This window comes from Solenopsis invicta, chromosome 4 (assembly GCF_016802725.1).
Source record: "Solenopsis invicta isolate M01_SB chromosome 4, UNIL_Sinv_3.0, whole genome shotgun sequence".
Taxonomy (NCBI): domain Eukaryota; kingdom Metazoa; phylum Arthropoda; class Insecta; order Hymenoptera; family Formicidae; genus Solenopsis; species Solenopsis invicta.
The window spans coordinates 27,208,925-27,226,917 of record NC_052667.1 but is presented as its reverse complement, the minus strand read 5'-3'; the positions used below and the strand labels follow the sequence as shown (position 1 = coordinate 27,226,917).

General features: G+C 37.3%; 2 protein-coding genes across 6 annotated transcripts; one reads left to right on the top strand and one right to left on the bottom strand.

Annotated features, from left to right (window-relative positions):
• The first annotated feature begins 1,186 nt into the window (after window positions 1-1,186).
• Window positions 1,187-6,690, top strand: LOC105196351 (solute carrier organic anion transporter family member 74D). Of its 5 annotated transcripts, none has more exons than XM_011162258.3 (8): window positions 1,187-1,293; window positions 1,821-2,474; window positions 2,941-3,050; window positions 3,544-3,986; window positions 4,153-4,828; window positions 5,052-5,436; window positions 5,668-5,769; window positions 5,851-6,690. In XM_011162258.3, exons 2-8 carry the CDS (start codon window positions 2,141-2,143, stop codon window positions 5,970-5,972), a joined length of 2,172 nt encoding a protein of 723 aa, XP_011160560.1. In that variant the 5' UTR covers window positions 1,187-1,293; window positions 1,821-2,140; the 3' UTR covers window positions 5,973-6,690. The 5 variants fall into 5 exon arrangements, with proteins under 5 accessions (XP_011160560.1, XP_011160558.1, XP_025988494.1 ...); XM_011162256.3 differs by having other exon boundaries at window positions 1,191-1,410; XM_026132709.2 differs by having other exon boundaries at window positions 1,191-1,410; window positions 1,796-2,474.
• Window positions 6,640-12,525, bottom strand: LOC105196350 (solute carrier organic anion transporter family member 1A5). The gene is made up of 10 exons (XM_011162255.3): window positions 12,303-12,525; window positions 11,614-11,879; window positions 11,033-11,242; window positions 10,625-10,886; window positions 10,338-10,479; window positions 9,857-10,148; window positions 9,285-9,474; window positions 8,884-9,142; window positions 8,273-8,699; window positions 6,640-8,128 (listed from the first exon to the last, which is right to left on the bottom strand). Exons 2-10 carry the CDS (start codon window positions 11,873-11,875, stop codon window positions 7,137-7,139), a joined length of 3,036 nt encoding a protein of 1,011 aa, XP_011160557.2. The 5' UTR covers window positions 11,876-11,879; window positions 12,303-12,525; the 3' UTR covers window positions 6,640-7,136.
• Window positions 12,526-17,993: the final 5,468 nt, after the last annotated feature.

The window sequence follows — 17,993 nt, the reverse complement described above, 5'->3', positions numbered from 1 at the left end:
CTATTAGCGACATAGCTGTTTGATGTATGCCATTAGCAATGCGCGGGAATAGACGGAAGAGTTTACCGAGTGCCTATGTGTGCGCGCGTGTGTACCTCACGTCGGCTCTATTAAATCATAATGGGTCCACAATGTGAGCCTCTGCTCCCGGAGGTTGACTAGAAACGAGCTTAGACAACACCGTACCGAAAGCCAAGACCTCGTGCAAGTCACCGCGATCCGTACGTCGCGAGCCCCTGATAGGGATGCTCCGTTTTACCAACGTCGGGGTTGACGGAATAGAACAGTAGCTTGCGAAAGGTGTTTCCGATACACACGTATACGCACTTTTTTTTCTATTTCGACAACTTTTTTCCTGTCGTGCTATCAAGAGTTAGACGTTGTAAGATAACGCGCGTGTTACTCGAAAATCGCAAATTATTGACAAAACAATAATAAATATCATTATTATACACTTCTTATCTCAACATTGCGGACACTATAATAAACTGACGCGTATACGAGGAGTGTTCGCTATATGATTAGTGATACAATTAAAAATTAGATAAGCACATTTTTAAAGATCAAGTGATTTGGAAAAATAAACTTCTGAATGAACTTTTTGATTTTGATATTGTGGCAATTTATTTATAACTCATATGTAACGATTATAAAAAGTGCTTATGAAACGATTAAGTCGCCAGATTGTAGTAGCAGCTGTAAATCGTAAGACGGCTTCACCATTTGATTCATTACATTCAATTTCGCAATAGCACGCGGCGCTTACCCCGTTAATTGTTTTTTTTCCTACGTAAGAGTTAACCGCAGCACCCCTACTCCTCTTTTGGTACATCATTCGTACAGGTGTATGTTATCGGATAGACCAAGATAGATAGAGTTGACGACATTTGCAGACGACGAGGACGGCTTGTTTCTAGTCGTAGAAGGTGGGATCGAAAGAATCGCGACCGGCCTAGGGGGGAAAAGAAGAGAACGATAACCAGAAGGAAAAAGAGAGAGAGAGAGAGCGCGCAACAGAGAAGAGGGGATGGAAGAATAGACTGATTGCGAGAGACAGAATTTACCCGTTTGATAACGACACGGTGGACAGTAGATATGCGTAAAGAGATCGTGGCTCTCTCTCGTACCATCGGCTCCTTGGGGGGCGAAAGGTGGGGATCTTCAGTAGGCATAGAACATGGTCTGCACTCTGTTGCGTTTAGGCGCCTCAGTTGCGGAAGAATATCGCTCGTTTTCGGACGCGAATCTATATTTCGTCAGGGAACACATTGATTCGCGGTTGCAGAGCGATCGGTAATCGATTGGCAAACTTTTTTTTTTAAAGAGATCTCCGCCGCTGCATATTAATATTTTGTTGCGGAAACCGTTATCGATCGTTCGAATTAACTCCGGAACCATTCTGCATCAGCGGTAGGTGGTTGCAGTTCGTGAATTTTTGCCCGCGATCATTGATCATTTTTTATTAAAATTGCAATTTTATAACGTAATGTAGATGTACGAGTTTTCAATTTCTAATAATAACTCTGTACGACCTAAAAACTTACTGTAATTATTATTTAGATAAAAATTACACGGTTCACGTACTCACAGTACAATTACGTCTTTATCTAATATTACCGTTCAAATATTTAGACAATATTTCAACACTCACAGTCTGATAATATTGTCTGGCGTTCAGTGAGATTGTTGTATAAATATATTATCTTCAATCCAATCCAAGGCTTTTATTTCTTTTCATTGACGTCGTCATTAATCATCCCCATAAAGCATAAATCATCGAGCGCGACAACCGTAGTCAACCCCCAGATTTCCTGACGTAGGTGTTGCCCGGGCGAGACCAAGTCGAAACATGGAGAACACGTGACTGCGCGATAAAGTGACGGGACACGAGAAACAGTGCGAGAGGAAGAAGAAGAAAAAGAAAAAGAAGAAGAAGAAGAAGAAGAAGAGTAGGTTCCGCGAGTGCGAGCGCGGGGGCGAATTCGGTCCGAACGAAAAAGCGATGCCAAGAGCCGCGAGGACGATCAAGTCACATCGGTATTGTGAGACCCGCGATTGAGGTCAACTGAATTCGCTCGAAGCCGCTGGTGTTAGGCGTTTGCCAGTTGCGGGCAATCGTGACGACTAGGTCGAGACGAAGATGAAGAATAACTCGAGCAATTCGAATCATGAGAAGAACGGGCCGGAGAACTTGAAGCTACTGCAGGTGCCGACGACGCCACCCGCGACACCATCGACACCCACAACACCGACCAGAGGCCTCGATGATGTCTTCAAGGAGTTGCCGATCACCGACGACACCTCGTGCGGCATATGGTGCCTCAAAGGTCCGAACCTACAGAAGTTTGCCAACAAAAAAGCATACGTGTTTCTTTACGGTGTGCTCGGCTGTATATTTTCCGCCAGTTATGCCTATTTCAATGGCACCATCACTACCATTGAGAAGAGATTTAAAATACCCTCCAAAACGACGGGTACGTATGATTTTCTTTCTTTATGCCTAAATACTATACGTGTATTGTATTATAAAGATAGGTTCAATTTTTATATCTCTATTTTTATATCTTTATTTTGACGTGTTTTTTACAAAAAAAAATTGAACGAGTTTGCAAGCAAATGAAAAATTAAAATATAAAAAATCTATGAAGTATTAAATTATTTATTTTGAATCATAAATATTTTGGCTTTATATTTTTATTGATTCTATGTAATTGTTGAGTTATGTAAAAATTTAGTATTAATAATTAATTTACTTTACATTTCATAAAAGTTAGCAGCTTACTAATTTGAACGATTCAAAATGTTGTCCCAAATGTTGTCGAGGCAGCTTGCAATTAATTTTAAATTTTAACAGCAATGTGGAATTAGCGTTCGCGTGAGGAACGTCGTTAAATGAATTGCTACGGCACAATTTACGCCACGTACTTTCTTCTCATGCAGGTCTCATCACAGTGGGTAACGACATCTCGCAGCTTTTCGTATCGGTCGTCCTGTCGTATTACGCAGGAAAGGGTCACAGGCCTCGATGGATCGCTTTCGGTATTTACACCGTAAGTTTTACCACATGCATCCACGACGTATGCGATTAATCCGATGGTGCATCGTGCGCCGTAGTACTTTCGCGTCGGCGAGAAACGAAATCAGCTGTCAGCACACGCCCCAAGGAACGAGCCGGTAGACGTCATAACTCACCGATTGGTCGGTTCTTAATTAAATTAGGAAGCGTTAGAATCGTAGAGCTACGCTCATTCATGCCTCTTGCCATCGCGTACTCTCGTCGTCGTGTGCTTAGCTAAGCGATCCATTCTTCGAACAGTAAAGAGGCGCTTGCGGAATGCTCTAGATATCGAGCAGATAGTAGAGCGTGTTACGATATGTACGTGATACGATAATGAATTATGAGAAATAATAAATGAAAATGAGAATAATAAAGTTAGAATTAATGAAAAATATTGATACATAGATACTTCAAAGCTCGCGACTTTAGGCGCTTTAAATTGTTCCTGAATATTGATAAAATGTCGCCGTTGTTTATTTCATCAGGTTGTACTTTTCTGTTGTCTCACGATGTTGCCGCACTTTCTCTACGGCCCCGGCGAGGACGCCCTATCCCTGACCAAAGAATACGGGGGAAAACCGCAAAATTTGTTAAACTCGAGCGTGATTCCCGACAAACATCGGAAATTTCTTTGCTTGGGCAAAGAAACTCGCGGGCTTGATTGCGAGGCCGAAGATGGAAATTTTGCGCCGCAAGTGCTCCTCTTCATAGCTCAACTGGTGTCCGGAGTAGGTGGCTCCCTTTATTACACCCTCGGCGTGTCGTACATGGACGACAACATACAAAAGTCGAAAACGCCGGCACTGATCAGTTTCTCGTATTTTCTGCGCATGCTGGGACCCGCCATTGGCTACGGACTGGCCTCATTCTCCTTGAAGTTCTACATCAGCCCGACTTTAACTCCTACTATTACGATGCAAGACCCGAGGTATGTATTATATAGGACTAGTGGTATCATTGCAATTAAACATGGTTTACTCTAATTTAGTGACAGATTATTTAAACGAATTGTTTATGCGATATATATATACATAAATGCTTTAGAAAAATTTATATTAATCGTACCTAATAAATTTATATTTATAATATTTAAGGTGGTTAGGCGCTTGGTGGCTAGGATGGATTATTCTGGCTATTCTCCTTTTCATTTTCGCAAGCGTGATCGCTCTCTTCCCGAAGACGCTGCCGAGAGCGGCAGCTCGCAAAGTTCTAGCTTTAGAACGCAACAAATCGGCCTCGAGCATCAAGGGCGAGCAAGAATCCGAGCTACCAGCATCGATCGCGGACATGTTCAGAACGTTCAAACGCCTGTTGATGAACACGACATTGATGTGCAACAATTTGGCGACTGTCTTCTATTTCATGGGCTACATGCCCTACTGGATCTTCATGCCCAAGTACATTGAGACCCAGTACAAGCAATCGGCGTCCGTCTCGTCCTTGATCACCGGCACAGTCGGCTTGGTATTCAGTGCCTTCGGGATTCTACTGTCCGGCTTGGTCATCTCCAAGTACAAACCGAAAGCTAGATATCTGGCGGCGTGGAACGTCATGATTGGCATTATATCGATACTAGGAATGATCTCTTACGCCTTTCTCGGCTGCTCAGCGAATGACAACCAGATTGCTATTCAGCCAAACGGTGAATTGAAGACGCAGCTACCCTGCAACGAGCACTGCCACTGCGACTACGTCACCTATAATCCAGTGTGTTCCGAGCATGGGCAAACGTTTATATCCGCGTGTCACGCCGGCTGCCGCAGTATAAAGGTTTAATATCATTTTACGCAATCTTTGCAAAAGGTAATCTCGCCTTAGGAAAACTAGTTGCGTAAAGAATGTTTCTGAAAAAAATGAAAAATCTTAATTAAGTAGATTTTTATTATTAAAATATTTTTAAGTAATATTTTTATTTTACTTTTACTGCAACATCCAAAGGCGAGATTTTCTGTAATTTCTATTAAATATATTTATCTCTTCTTTTTTTCTCTAGCATTTCCACAACGACAGCAAAGTTTATACGGACTGCAGCTGCGTAAAACCGAAATTGGCTCGTTCCCTGGCGCATCCATTTGCCAACATCACATCCTTCCCGTTCTCCACCGAAGTCCCATTGGAAACGACCGAACCCACCGTGGAAGCTTTGGGAACGGCTGTTCCAGGTTCCTGTCCGGTCGATTGTATGCAAAAGTTCTACATCTTTCTGGCGGTGGTGTGTCTTTTGAAATTTAGTGGCGCAACCGGAAGAGCGTCGAATTTCTTGGTTTCCGTAAGATGCGTCGACGAGAAGGACAAGGCGGTTGCCATGGGCTTTGGATTAATGATAATGAGTCTCTTTGCCTTTATACCGTCGCCTATTTTGTTTGGTTTCATATTAGGTCAGTGGTAATCTTTATTTGTACACGTGTGCGCGCGGTTAATACCATCGACATACATATTCTGACGTTACGCTATCAAATGATAAATAAAATCTTCGATGACTTTATTTTTTTTTTTACGATAGCACATCATGATTTTGTTAGTTCAAGTTATTGGAAATGTCCGTATAGCTCTATACTTATACACTTATTGTTAATTACTTGAAGACTAATTCATATTTTATTTTTTAGACAAAACCTGTCTCGTATGGGGTAAAACTTGTTCAGGGACGGGAAATTGCTGGCTGTATAATGGCGAGGCACTGAGGTATTTGTTGAACTTCACTGCTGCCAGTGAGTATCTCGCAAAACGATCGTATCCAAAGAACGTTCAGTTCTCGTTGTTCTTGTATGATAGTCCTTTCGTCATTTTAGGTTTCGTAACGATCGGTACGCTGTTCGACGTGGGCGTTTGGTATTTCGTCAAAGACGTGAAGATCTTTGACGAGGAGATTGAACTAAAAGATATAGCTGAAGAGCCCGGTGAGACGCTTTAAAGAATAATTGATGATCGAGTTCAATCACCTTTTCGGCGTACGCGTTACGCGCGTGAAGAGAGAGAGACTTCGATCGAAGATCTTCAAGAAAGATCGAACGACGAACGCGGAGCGAGCGAGAACCGACAAATAAAGACTTTACAAGTACCTTAAGCACCTCCTTAGCTATTTAAAGCTCGTAGTAACCTAGATAGAATCGACTCCGTTGGTAAATCACCCATGGTGTTCGCGAAAGAGAAGCGCGACCACCGATTCTTTTATTAATTTTAATTACACTGCGATGAAAATTTTTATCGTTGTAACGAGTGAATTCGTAGATTGTTGTATCGTACGATATGAATATTTGCTTTATTTCGAACTCATGTTTGATAAGAAAACGACGGGTGCTAAATTAATACATGTATAAAGCATACATATGCATTGCTTACACCGTCGACGGTGAAAACAATGATTCGTGCTAGCGTGAAGCATCTATAAGGTTAAATAATTGTACATATGATAATTATACATTGAATTAGTAAAGAAAAGTATCATAATTTATCTATTTACGATGAAATATGCTGTATCCGCTGTTATCAACGCGTTAGAAGAAATTTTAATCTGTACGTATAAGGTGATATAGCAAGAAGTCATTAATAACAGGTAGGGAAAATAATCTAAAATTAGGTTATAATATAGATTTTAATTCCATAATAAATATCAAAAAGATTATAATGAACGTCGTTATACATGTTACGTTTTTCAAAGGATAACTATACGAATATGAAAGTATGCCACACGAAATATAGCATACGTTTTATTAACCGGCTATCCTTTATTAGAAATGTTTCGATTACTCGCAGATAAAAGTATTTTTATCTATCGCAACGTATCAATTCTGCATGATCATTAGAGCTACCTGATGTTACGATTTATAAAGAAGATGTGCGTAAAATTTTACTGTTTGTCTGTTAAAACATGAAATTAAATTGGAGGTTTTATATCTCAAACGTGACAGGTGTCAGAGATAGTATTGTGTAGCGTTGTGTACTTTGGCAGTCAAAGCCTCTTATCGCTCGCAAACATAAATTTATCGTGATAGTGCTTCTATTCTATTGGGTTACACCATAAATATCCTCAAATACGCATCATTTTCATGCGTCATCTATCACGTAAGAGTAATTTTTAAAGATCGGTTTGATGCGCTGCTTTGCTGTCTTTAGCGACATTTTTCGGACTGGGAGTCCCAAGTCTCTCCGAACGTGGTTCAGAATCCTTGTCCTGTACATCTGGCGAACTGCCAAAGCCTGAAGAGGATTGTCCTCGAGAGGATGACCTACCGGGAACCATAGCTACTAGAGGTATACCTATTTTGCTCTCTGGTCGACTTCTCGTATCCTCTGCTGACTTCACTGATAATCGATCTTCGTCTAGAGTTTCCTGACTCGTGTTCTGCTCGTATCGATCAATCAATGATTTCACGTCCTTTGAGTGCGCAGTATCGTCCGACTTGCCTTTCTGGTACAGAAACGGATCCACTATCGGTATGCCAACTTCGTTGAAGTCACCTTGTTTGGGCACGTTGCTCTCTTGACTCTCCTTTGCAAACTCGGAGCTGCTTGTCTTCGAGGAATTGTCCTGATAATCAATCGGATTCTTAAATTTGGAATTTCGTCTTTTTTGCGAGTCCTCGTAGTGATCGGGATTGGGAAATCGACGTTTTAAAGACGTGTTCTTCAAGGAGGGACGATCGTTCTCGTCGCGAGCCTGATCGTAATCCTTGCTGGGAACACGTCTTCTTGATCTAGGACCGACGCTGCTGAGATCGCTCTCGACATCAGAGTCGAGTTCTAACGGCGTGTAAGCGACTTGTACATTAGACTGTTTCTTACTTTCGTCACTCGAACTGTCTAGCTCGTCCTCGGAATCGAGATTTCGAATCGTCGATTGCAAATTACGATTTGTTGGAGGGTTTGAATCCGACTGATACTTGTGTGGGACCATCATGCCGTTAAGGATAATGGCTTTACGTTCTGCGTTTACTTTGGGATAAACCTTAGGAGAAGCGCTCTTTTGAGTAGCTTCCTTTTCTGTCGGTGAAATTTCTTCCAGAGTTGCTCTCTCCGGTACTGTCCTTGGTTCTTCGACAAGTGCCTCTAATTGTCTCATTTCACCATCTGCAATTATTATCACATTTTATGTGCTAATTTTATATTTTTAATTTATTTTATTAAAGAACCTATAGTTTAATAAAATAAGTAAAAGAAACTAATTTTTTTTACGAAAGAATTAAATTTAATACTTTTTAAAAAAATATTTACCATTATTATTTGATGTTTCAGGTTGCTCGGCTGTTGCTGGTTCGACCAATTCTCGCAACTCAGCAATTTCTTCGTCTTTAGTTTCAATTTCTTCATACAACTGTAAATCTTTACAGAAAAACCAAAGAATAATTTTTAACAAAAGAGAAAGTGATAAGAATGTTATCGTTAGATAACACAGGTAACTTCCAAGTTTTTCAGAATCGTGTAAATGACAAATTGTCTTTTGACTGCCCCAATATTGACATGCCTGACGCGAGACGAATTCATAAAGAAGTTTGCCAAAAATATGAACAAATATTCCCATCCATGTCATCCAGAAACCTATGCTGATAGCTTTGTCTTGCTTGAAGACGGATCTTATATTGATCAATAAATCTCCTACGAAAGTGGAAGCGATTAGAGAGTAGGCCACTAAAGTTCCAAACTGAAACAAACGTAATAAAAAAATATTTCCTCAATCAATTAGATTTTATTTATTAGATTGCAAAATTTGATTATATAACTAAACGAATAATCAAACGTATAATTAATTAATTATAATTACATCACAATTAATTAATTAAATATTTATAATAAACACATTTATAAACAACAGAAAATGTAATCACCTCAAAAAGCATCCAGCCGGCTTGGCATCTAATCGAATCGCACGGGCCATCTTTCGCTTGGTCATTACCCCACCCTGTCATAAACACCACACAGGTGCAATCGCTATAGATCTTCACGTCGTCGACGTAAATGATTGTGGAGCAGCCAGCGTAGCAAGGACTGTAATACGTGAACTTTCCCGAGGTGTCGCAAATCGGTCGGAAATCGGCATCCTTAGAGCAACGACAATCTCTGTTGCAATATTTCAACATTGGGCCACTGTAAAATGTGCCGGCTAATAAATTTTACTCGTCTGTGTAATTACCGCGAAACAAAATGAGATACGATACCTGTCCTTTAATTTTAAATGATATTATTGATATTAAATAAATGCTAATTCCAAGTATCAATTCCTACTTACAGATCTTTGTCTATACCAACGATAGGTGGTTTGTCGCAAGTGGCAAAGATTAGTGCGATGATAATCGCTAATGTCAAAAGCACGATAACAAAACTGTAAGCAATAATATATCTAGAGCGTGGCTTTGCCTTGGATAATACTAGACCACTGATGATTACGATCAGTCCAATCACAACGGGTCTCATGATATCTAGAATGAAATGTAATTATTGTTTTTATTTTATATACAAATTATTTTAATTCTTATGTAATATTAATGTCTATAACGTGGAAATTACACACTTTTCTTTAAGTCTTGGTAATTTAGCCATTGCTTTTCATTTACTTATGTAATTCTTGTTTTATAAGTAAAAAAATCTGATCAGAAAAAAGATCTGCATTTAATTTTTTTTTAGAACAAAATTAAATTTTTATTTTTATTTGTTTCTATATAAAAAAATAACTATTGATAATTATTTCAAGGCAATGTTCGAAAAATTGAAACATTTCCTGATTTAAACTGATATCGCTATAATTGCGTTTTTTTTTCTTCTATCTACATACGTGTTAAAAGAGATATTGATTAATCTTACTAATAGCTAGTCTGGAATACAAAGGATCGCTAAAACCACGGAGCATTCCTGTCGGTCTGGGTGCTTGAAATCTGGACTCCAAAAAGATATCCTCATGCGCTATAAAATTTAAAAGAGCCATCGCACAGAACACCGTAGCCAGAATGTTGCACATAAGAATCTTGTTAGTGATCAATCTGCACAATGACGGCAAAAAAGCGGGACTGCCGACCTTTTGATTGGTCGTTCGGTGGGGAGATCGGTTACTTGTTGCAGTCCCATTGAGAAGCGAGGCTGCAGCTTGTTCGACAACCTACGACAAATAAATATAAATATAATTACGTTAAACTGAAAAATTTTTTAAGAGAATGTAATATATGAAGAAAAATGGTTTATAGTATTTATTTAACAAGTTCTTGTTATAAAGTCTTATAACTAATAAATTTAGAAATTTATTTTATACTGTTTGATTTAGAAATTTATATTATAGTCTACGTTACACCTCTGAAGGTAATCTTCTGGGGAACCACGAAAGCAGTAAGCCAGGAATCACTAATAATATAGAGAAAATTGGAAATCCAAGCCACCACGCTCCCATTTGATCCTGATAGGATGTTATAACGGAGAAATTTTCCGCGTCTATCCTGGAACGCGAATCAATATAATTGATTAAAAATAAATATATGTGTATTAATATCTATTTCTCATAATGTGTAATTTATTCTTAAAGATTGCAAATGTAATAATAATAATAATCACATAACGTTTAAAGTAAATCGTAGTCCTCACCGAAGGCATCCCCAACCCACGAAGTAGCCGAGAAGAACTCCAATGATCTTCAGAGCGATTATTACACTGATGTACGAGGTCACATTTTTCTTTCTTGTATTATCGTCTAAATAAGAAATTCCTAGCGCATAGTATGCAATATTTGCTATCCCGCTTATGATCAGTACTAGACTTATAATGACAATAGTAGAGTAGCAGGTCTCGTTGTCCTCTGTAATAATCCTTGACAATGCTCCGCGAGAGCATAAATCTGGACTATCATCTGTGAAATTCAAAACGTGTCTTTAACACAAAAAAATTATTTTTTCTGTCAACAAATCAAATGATTTATGTTAAATAATATTTACATATAGTTTTATATAAACCAAGTGTGATTATTTTGTTTCAGAGTGTGTTTTGGGCACTAACCAGCGTATAATGACATTTGAGTGACGTTTTGCGTTTCTTCGATGACACGAACGCTATGTGTTAAATGAGGTATTATCAAGATGAAATATGAGACGCTTTGTAAAAGGGTTAACGCTCCTATCCATGAAGTCCTATGTATTCTGTCACCCCAATATGCTACCACTAATCCTAATACAATAGGTGTCAATTCTGCCACAACAAGAATCCAATCTGTAAAAGAATAAGTTCTTCCTAAGAAATATGTACAAAAATATTACATGTTTTATGTACAGAGATTTTTGCATCAAAAGTATTTTAAATTTATCCAAATTTCATATAAAATAAATTTTAAATATTTTTATTATCGAAGCAATCATGAAAAAAAAAGATACCAAATTTCTCACACTCATTAAAAAAAGAAACGGTTTGTGTTAAAATATATTTTAAGAAATATAATAACTAAAACATTTTATGCATAAAATATTTTTTATTTATGTAAATGATGTTTCTGATTAATTAAATATTATAAAATGTTTGCAATTTCTTTCGGAAAGTTTCTTTCAATTAAATATTTTTTTGCATCGTATATGAAAAAAACGCACCCATTACATCAAGATCGATTTGAAATCTTCTAGCTATCGTGGATCCTGTCACGTGAAAATAAGCGTACGATGCAGCTTGCACTACACCGATCCAACAAATCAATCCTACGTAAAGTTTTCGCGTTGCAAATTTCGCCAATTTCGGGCATCGTAGCTGACCGCAGCCGCAATCGATCGATTGACTTATTGGATTTGCTGGTCCCGTCAATTCACCTTCCACCTCCGATCCACTTCTAATCACTTCCGGAAAACGAACCGTCATTTCTCTAAAAGAAATGCACTTTTTAATCGAGGTCATATGTCATCAAAATTAAGGTCAAATATGTTGAAGTCTCATCATTTGCACACGTACATAGATCATTTTTCATTTAGTTATGTACCATACAAGTATATATGGGTATACATAAAAAAATTCGCTGTTTTTAATACATTTTATATTGCTTTGAGACCATCGCTTGAAATCAAAGTTACAAGGAAATTGCGAGTAAGTAATCTGATATCAATCTATGTGTCATCATGAGTCATTGCGTTACCGGAACCATAAAAAGCTCCATCAAAATATATTTGTAATATGTTGAACATAAATTTTCGATATAATTAAATAATAGAAAACGTATTGATAATTATTTGAAGAATCATCAATAAAATTGTGATATACATAGTCGTACAGTGCATAGGCGCCTACTTACGTTTATTCAGCCTCGTTTCGATTTTGAACTTGATGATAAAAACCGTTATTCTTCCTAATAATTCACCTTCGAGGCAAGGTCACATGGCGACAACATCTCGTAAAATTTCACCCCTTAGAATACTCGTTTTCCGTCCTTTCACCTCTGTCGTTGAGAGAAAGAAATGTAAGCGTTCAACGTGGGCGCACAGGCGCGGCACTATTCGACGATGAATACGCGCGTTATCTTCTTACAGATATGCCGTCGAGATATCTTCCGATAAAGTTAGAGTGTAATACGTGTCGTGATGGGGATAACATTACCGGCATCGACGTATTGCGGAGGTGTATATAGTTCGTTGGTGTTATTTGCATGAGTGCGCAAGGAATAGCCATAGAGCTATTCTTTACCTGTTACTACAATGGCATTCGAATTAAACACGTCAGTTACATTTAAATTTACCTTAACGTTTGCTTGCACTCGAGGATTAATTTATAAAGGTTAATCCGTTCGAGTAAACATAAATTCGTCAATTTAAGTGTATATTCGGAGTAAAAAAATTGATTTGACGAATATTAAATATTTCGTAGTGACAGGGTTGAGTAGTAATTAGTTAAAAATTAAATAATAAAGTTATGAAGTTAATAACTTTAACTTAAACTAGTTATTTTTAATACTCTTATAAATTTTTTTCCTAAATTAAAAATGCTACCTGTGTAAAAAAACATTCCGATATAAAAAACATTTTAATATGCAGTACAAATAATTTGAATTTAAATGCAGTACAATAATTCTTTGTAATATTATATAAATTTAATGAACAAATAAACTATTAATTATTTTATTTGGTCCATCATGCAATTGTTTTGTAATTTAAAATGAGTTAATTTTTCAAAAATCACAACATTTTAATTAAATAACGCTATTCAAAATTAGTTTTTAATTTAACTTTAATTAATTTAATCTTAACAAAACTTTCAATTGAGTTGGTTTTCTGTTCGCGCAACGTAACTAAATTTTTAACTTAACCAAGTTAATTTTATAAGCCATTAACTTTAATTTAGTTAAAGAAAAATATTACGTTAGCCCTGATATTTATTTATATTTCAATTTGTTTCGTTCTTATCCATCAAGTCTACGCGTACGTACATTTAAATGGCTCTCGCCGCTGTCTCGAATCGCCGCCGCCGTCGCGTGACGTCACGTGTTTGGTCGCTCACTTCACGTCGCTCCGCGCTTGTTTACGTTCCGGCGGTGGTCGTGTTTTTCGCGCGTTCCGAGTTCATATTAAGCGTAGATAGTATATTAAGCGATGTCGAGCGTGCCAAATGTGATCGTGGACGATCTTTTACATATGTGGGAGCACAGTATCGTGTATGCAGAAACGATCGTACTCGTTATAAAACGCGGTATTACGTGCTTGTCGGATCGCTGTGCGCTCGTGCGTACTCGCGCGAAAAGGAGGACGCCAAGGTAGAACAAAAAGCCAATATGACGTCAAAATGATATTAAAATGATTCCAAAGTGATTACTAATCACGTCGAAAAAGGTTCTTCTCGATCAATCACGATTCACTTTCATATCATTTTGGTATTGTCCTACTTGGCGTGTTAGGTTACGTTAGGTTAGGTTTCCGCGCTTTCGGCGTTTTTCGCAATGTAAATTGTGTATAAATGAGGTCAGAAGTGGCGAATGTAGTGGCAGACGCGCGGTTATCTAAATTCGCGTAATGTTTAGAAACAATCGCGTTCATAAGATTGCTCTTGCAACAGTATCTGTATGTCGCGACAAGTAAAGTCTCGTACGCATTTTATTCGAGTTCATGAATGATCCATTATCCGCGCAATGTGCCGAATATCGAGTGATCGTCATCAATGTGCGTTCCGAGGAGAGAGCAGCAAGAAGATGGCTGCTGCGCAGCATCTCGGGAACAGGAAAGGTATATTATGTTATTAATTGACACATATCTTTGCATATTTTTTATTCATATTTTTGCAATTTTAGAATAAAAATAAAATAACATTTTTATCTCTGTTTCATAAAATTTATAAAATATAACATGTAATATTTATATGTAAAAAAAGTTACAATAAAATTACATATTGTGTGCATTGAAAAAAAAAATTTTTTATCTTCAAGAAAATGTTCTTTTTAACATTATTTCCTTGATTTAAGAAAAGTTTCTAAGTTTAAAAATAAATTATTTTGTACTAGTTAATATTTATTTAAATCAAAGAAATGTTAAAATAAGTATATTTACTTGAATGTAAAAAACTTTTTCCAATGTGAAATTATCATGTAATTATATGATATATTCGTATCAAATATGTTTATTTTTTGCTGTATTGTAGTAATTTCTTTGATAAATTTAAAAAAGTCATAAATTAAAGAAATAGTAATTAAAATTATTTAATGTGTTTTATTTTCCGTATTCAAGAACTAAAAGAATATAATAAATCTATACTGTATACAAATGTTTTATTAATTTACACGTTTTTAAATAAAATAAAATTGTAGCTCAATAAATAATGTTTTGTTTATATTATGTTACTATTATGTTTATGAATAATTATCCTATTTATTATATTTTTTAGAATCAGCTAGAAAGAGAATGCAGCAGAGGAGCAACGGCAACAGCAATAACCGGTGAGTGCATTAATTGTGTAATCTGTTTACATATAATTAATTAAAGTACCAAGATATCTATTCAAAGAACGAACACATCTATCTAAAGTACGAAGATATTTTACCCAACTCTGTGTAGTAGATATATAAACTGATAAAGGTCGATGCTCGGTATTTGTTTCCTGTGGCATTTAACGCGCTGTTGCGTTGAAAGTTCCGTATTTATATTGTATAATTCAATTTATAATATTTTTGTGAAACCAAGCCCTTTTTATTCACACTATATTAGATATAAAATCGTTCCTTCTTTTCGATATATTTTTAAATTTGAAAGTTAATTTAAAAGCGTGAAAATCATACTCAAAAAATGCGAAGTAAATTGATATTTTATAATTTGAAGTTTATGACTCTTTTATTAAAAACTTCCCTGGAAAATGTTTTATTCATTGAAATCAAGTAACTTTATGTTTCCCGCATATTAACACGTATATTTGAATATTAAAAAAAAAAAATCACAAACGCAACAATAAATGATATCTGAACTATAAAACAGTATCGGGAAAGCTTGGCGATGGATTTCGTCTCATCAATCGGGTCATTCTTGTCAAGCTGAAGGTTCTCGACTTCGCGAATGACGAATTTCGTGTTCGTCTGCATGAGCGCGGGTCGAATCGCGAGAGGTCCAATTACGAGGACGCTGGCGAGGCATAACCAGCTCTCTAACGCCGGGAAAGGAGTTAGCAGCCTTAAGCACACTTAAGTCAGCGCCATAAGAAAATGACGAATGCCAATTAGCATATGAAAAGCTTCCTCCCCGTCGAGGTGGCGTCTCCGCTGGGCTAGCTACGAACCAGTTCCCCGGCACTCTTGGTAGGGCGATCACGTTTTTGAATATTAAGGGCAGGATTACACCGAGGGCTTAACGCGCGAAATTTAGTCCGGCGAGGCCGAGGAACGAGAAAAAATCGCCCTTAAGACCCTCCGCAACGGACACCCGGTGGCGCGGAGCCGATCCTAGAGATGAGACAGAAAGGAAACGGTCTCCGCGAATCTTTTGGTTTCCGGAGACCAAGAAGCGCGTGCTATACCCTTAAACGCCGACAATTTTCGGGATTTCTACTTACTGACGATCATTGAAACGTTCATTCGTCAACGACGATAGGTGAGGCGCGACTTTGAGAAACGATTGCTGCAGATTAATAACGTTGAATAAACAAGTAGAATGAAAGGTTGTATGAAGAACAATCTGTTCGTTTTTTTTATTTGAATAGCATTAGCCTAAATAAAATAAAAATTTTAATTTTTAAATTATATGTTTATTTACATCTTAGACATATTTAATACAAACTACTCATAGTAAATTTTTAATTAAATATTTTAATTAAATATTCTGAGAAAATTACGAGAAAATCAATACATCTCATATTACATATTAATATATTTTATATTAGATGTATTATTAAAATCATAAATATCGAAAACATCCATATCATGATGTACATCCTGCAATGATCTATTCTCGAAAAGCTTGTAAATGAACAGAGGATTGATAAGAATAGCTTGCACATTTTGCACGAAATTTTTTACGAATATGTAAAGAGATAGAAATATAGAGATAGATCTTCTTCTACACGATACATTATAAATATATATTTGGAGTTAGAGATGTATATACATATATATAAATATCTATAAATCGCCTATACAATACACACACACACACACACACATGTATATCTCTCGCAGAAGGATGCAGGCTTTCCATTAGTGGAGTAAGTGACCAGCGCTCGCATTTTCTTTGATGTCAGTTAATTTACTAATAACATCGCTTCGCGACCATCGTGCGTTCGCCCTCCAAATATTTGTACCGCCAACATATTGACTTGGCTTCGTGTAATTAAGTTTCATTATTATTTGAGGGCGACCAGCTGGGAAAAAGTCCTTTCGCGGGGTATTACGTATATCAATTCGTTGAAACTTCATTTCGTTCAGTTACACTATAAGGATGTTCGGTTTTTGCTTAACGTGACCAAGACCTCGCAAAATAAGACTTATTTTATGCATTTGTAACGTTTCATTATCTTTCGAATAACAGCCGACAGGTTCGTTAGAAATCGCTCTTTCACTTTCTTATGTAAACGTAGTTCTAAATGATTAACAAGGGACAAAAGGCATATCCTTACGTGATGGAAGATGAAAATCTCGATCGGAACCTTTCGCGAAGCGGAAAAGCGTGGAAGGGTGACGAGGTTGCAGGAGGGGGGAGGAAGGTTCGGCGATCTTAGCAGAGGATTACGTAGAATTAAGTCCAGGACAGGGGCGTGCCCCCGTAACACTTAATTTTTCCCTCGATTTTTTAATCTCCCGGTAAATATCGTCCGCCCGCCCGCCCGCCTCTTCGGCCTGGTTGTCGTAGCCACCCCTACTCGCCTTTCGCGTTCTCTTACCACCGTCAAAGGAGAACCCATTTAAAAACCTCATCAATGCTTAAGCCCCCGCGCTACCATAGGAACTAATCCCTCCTATTTTAACGCAGGACGAAGAAGAAGAAAGAGAGAAAGAGCCGGACGGAGGGAGAAGGAGAAGCGAAGTGCGCGCTTTTAAAAGTAAGACTCCGCCTTTATTAGTAGATACAACAGTTTTATTTCTCCACCGAAAAAGGCGGAAGGTAGGAGGGATTTCGCCTCGTATTTTTCTCCTTGTCTTTCGATGCCCCTATCCATCTCCGTGTCTGCTCTCGGTCTGACTCGGTTATGGTTTATTCTACTAACGTTGAAAGTCTCGCAGTTAAAGACACAGATTAATTGGCTACTTCCGTGTTAGTAACGTGTCATGTCGTTTTTTAAAAAGTGATTAAAAGTAGAAATGCTTGTTTCGGATTTCATACAGGGTGGCGACAAAGAAATTAATATTTATACACATTATTCGAATATTGATTCGTCGCTATTGCAATTCTTTTATTGTATTACTCTTTTCAAATCAGCTGAATGTTAATTAAAATTAAATTCTCTTTAATGATTTGCAATATTTTATTGAGTACAGATGTTTGAAAATTATGTACATACATCTCTGGTCAATCGCATATGG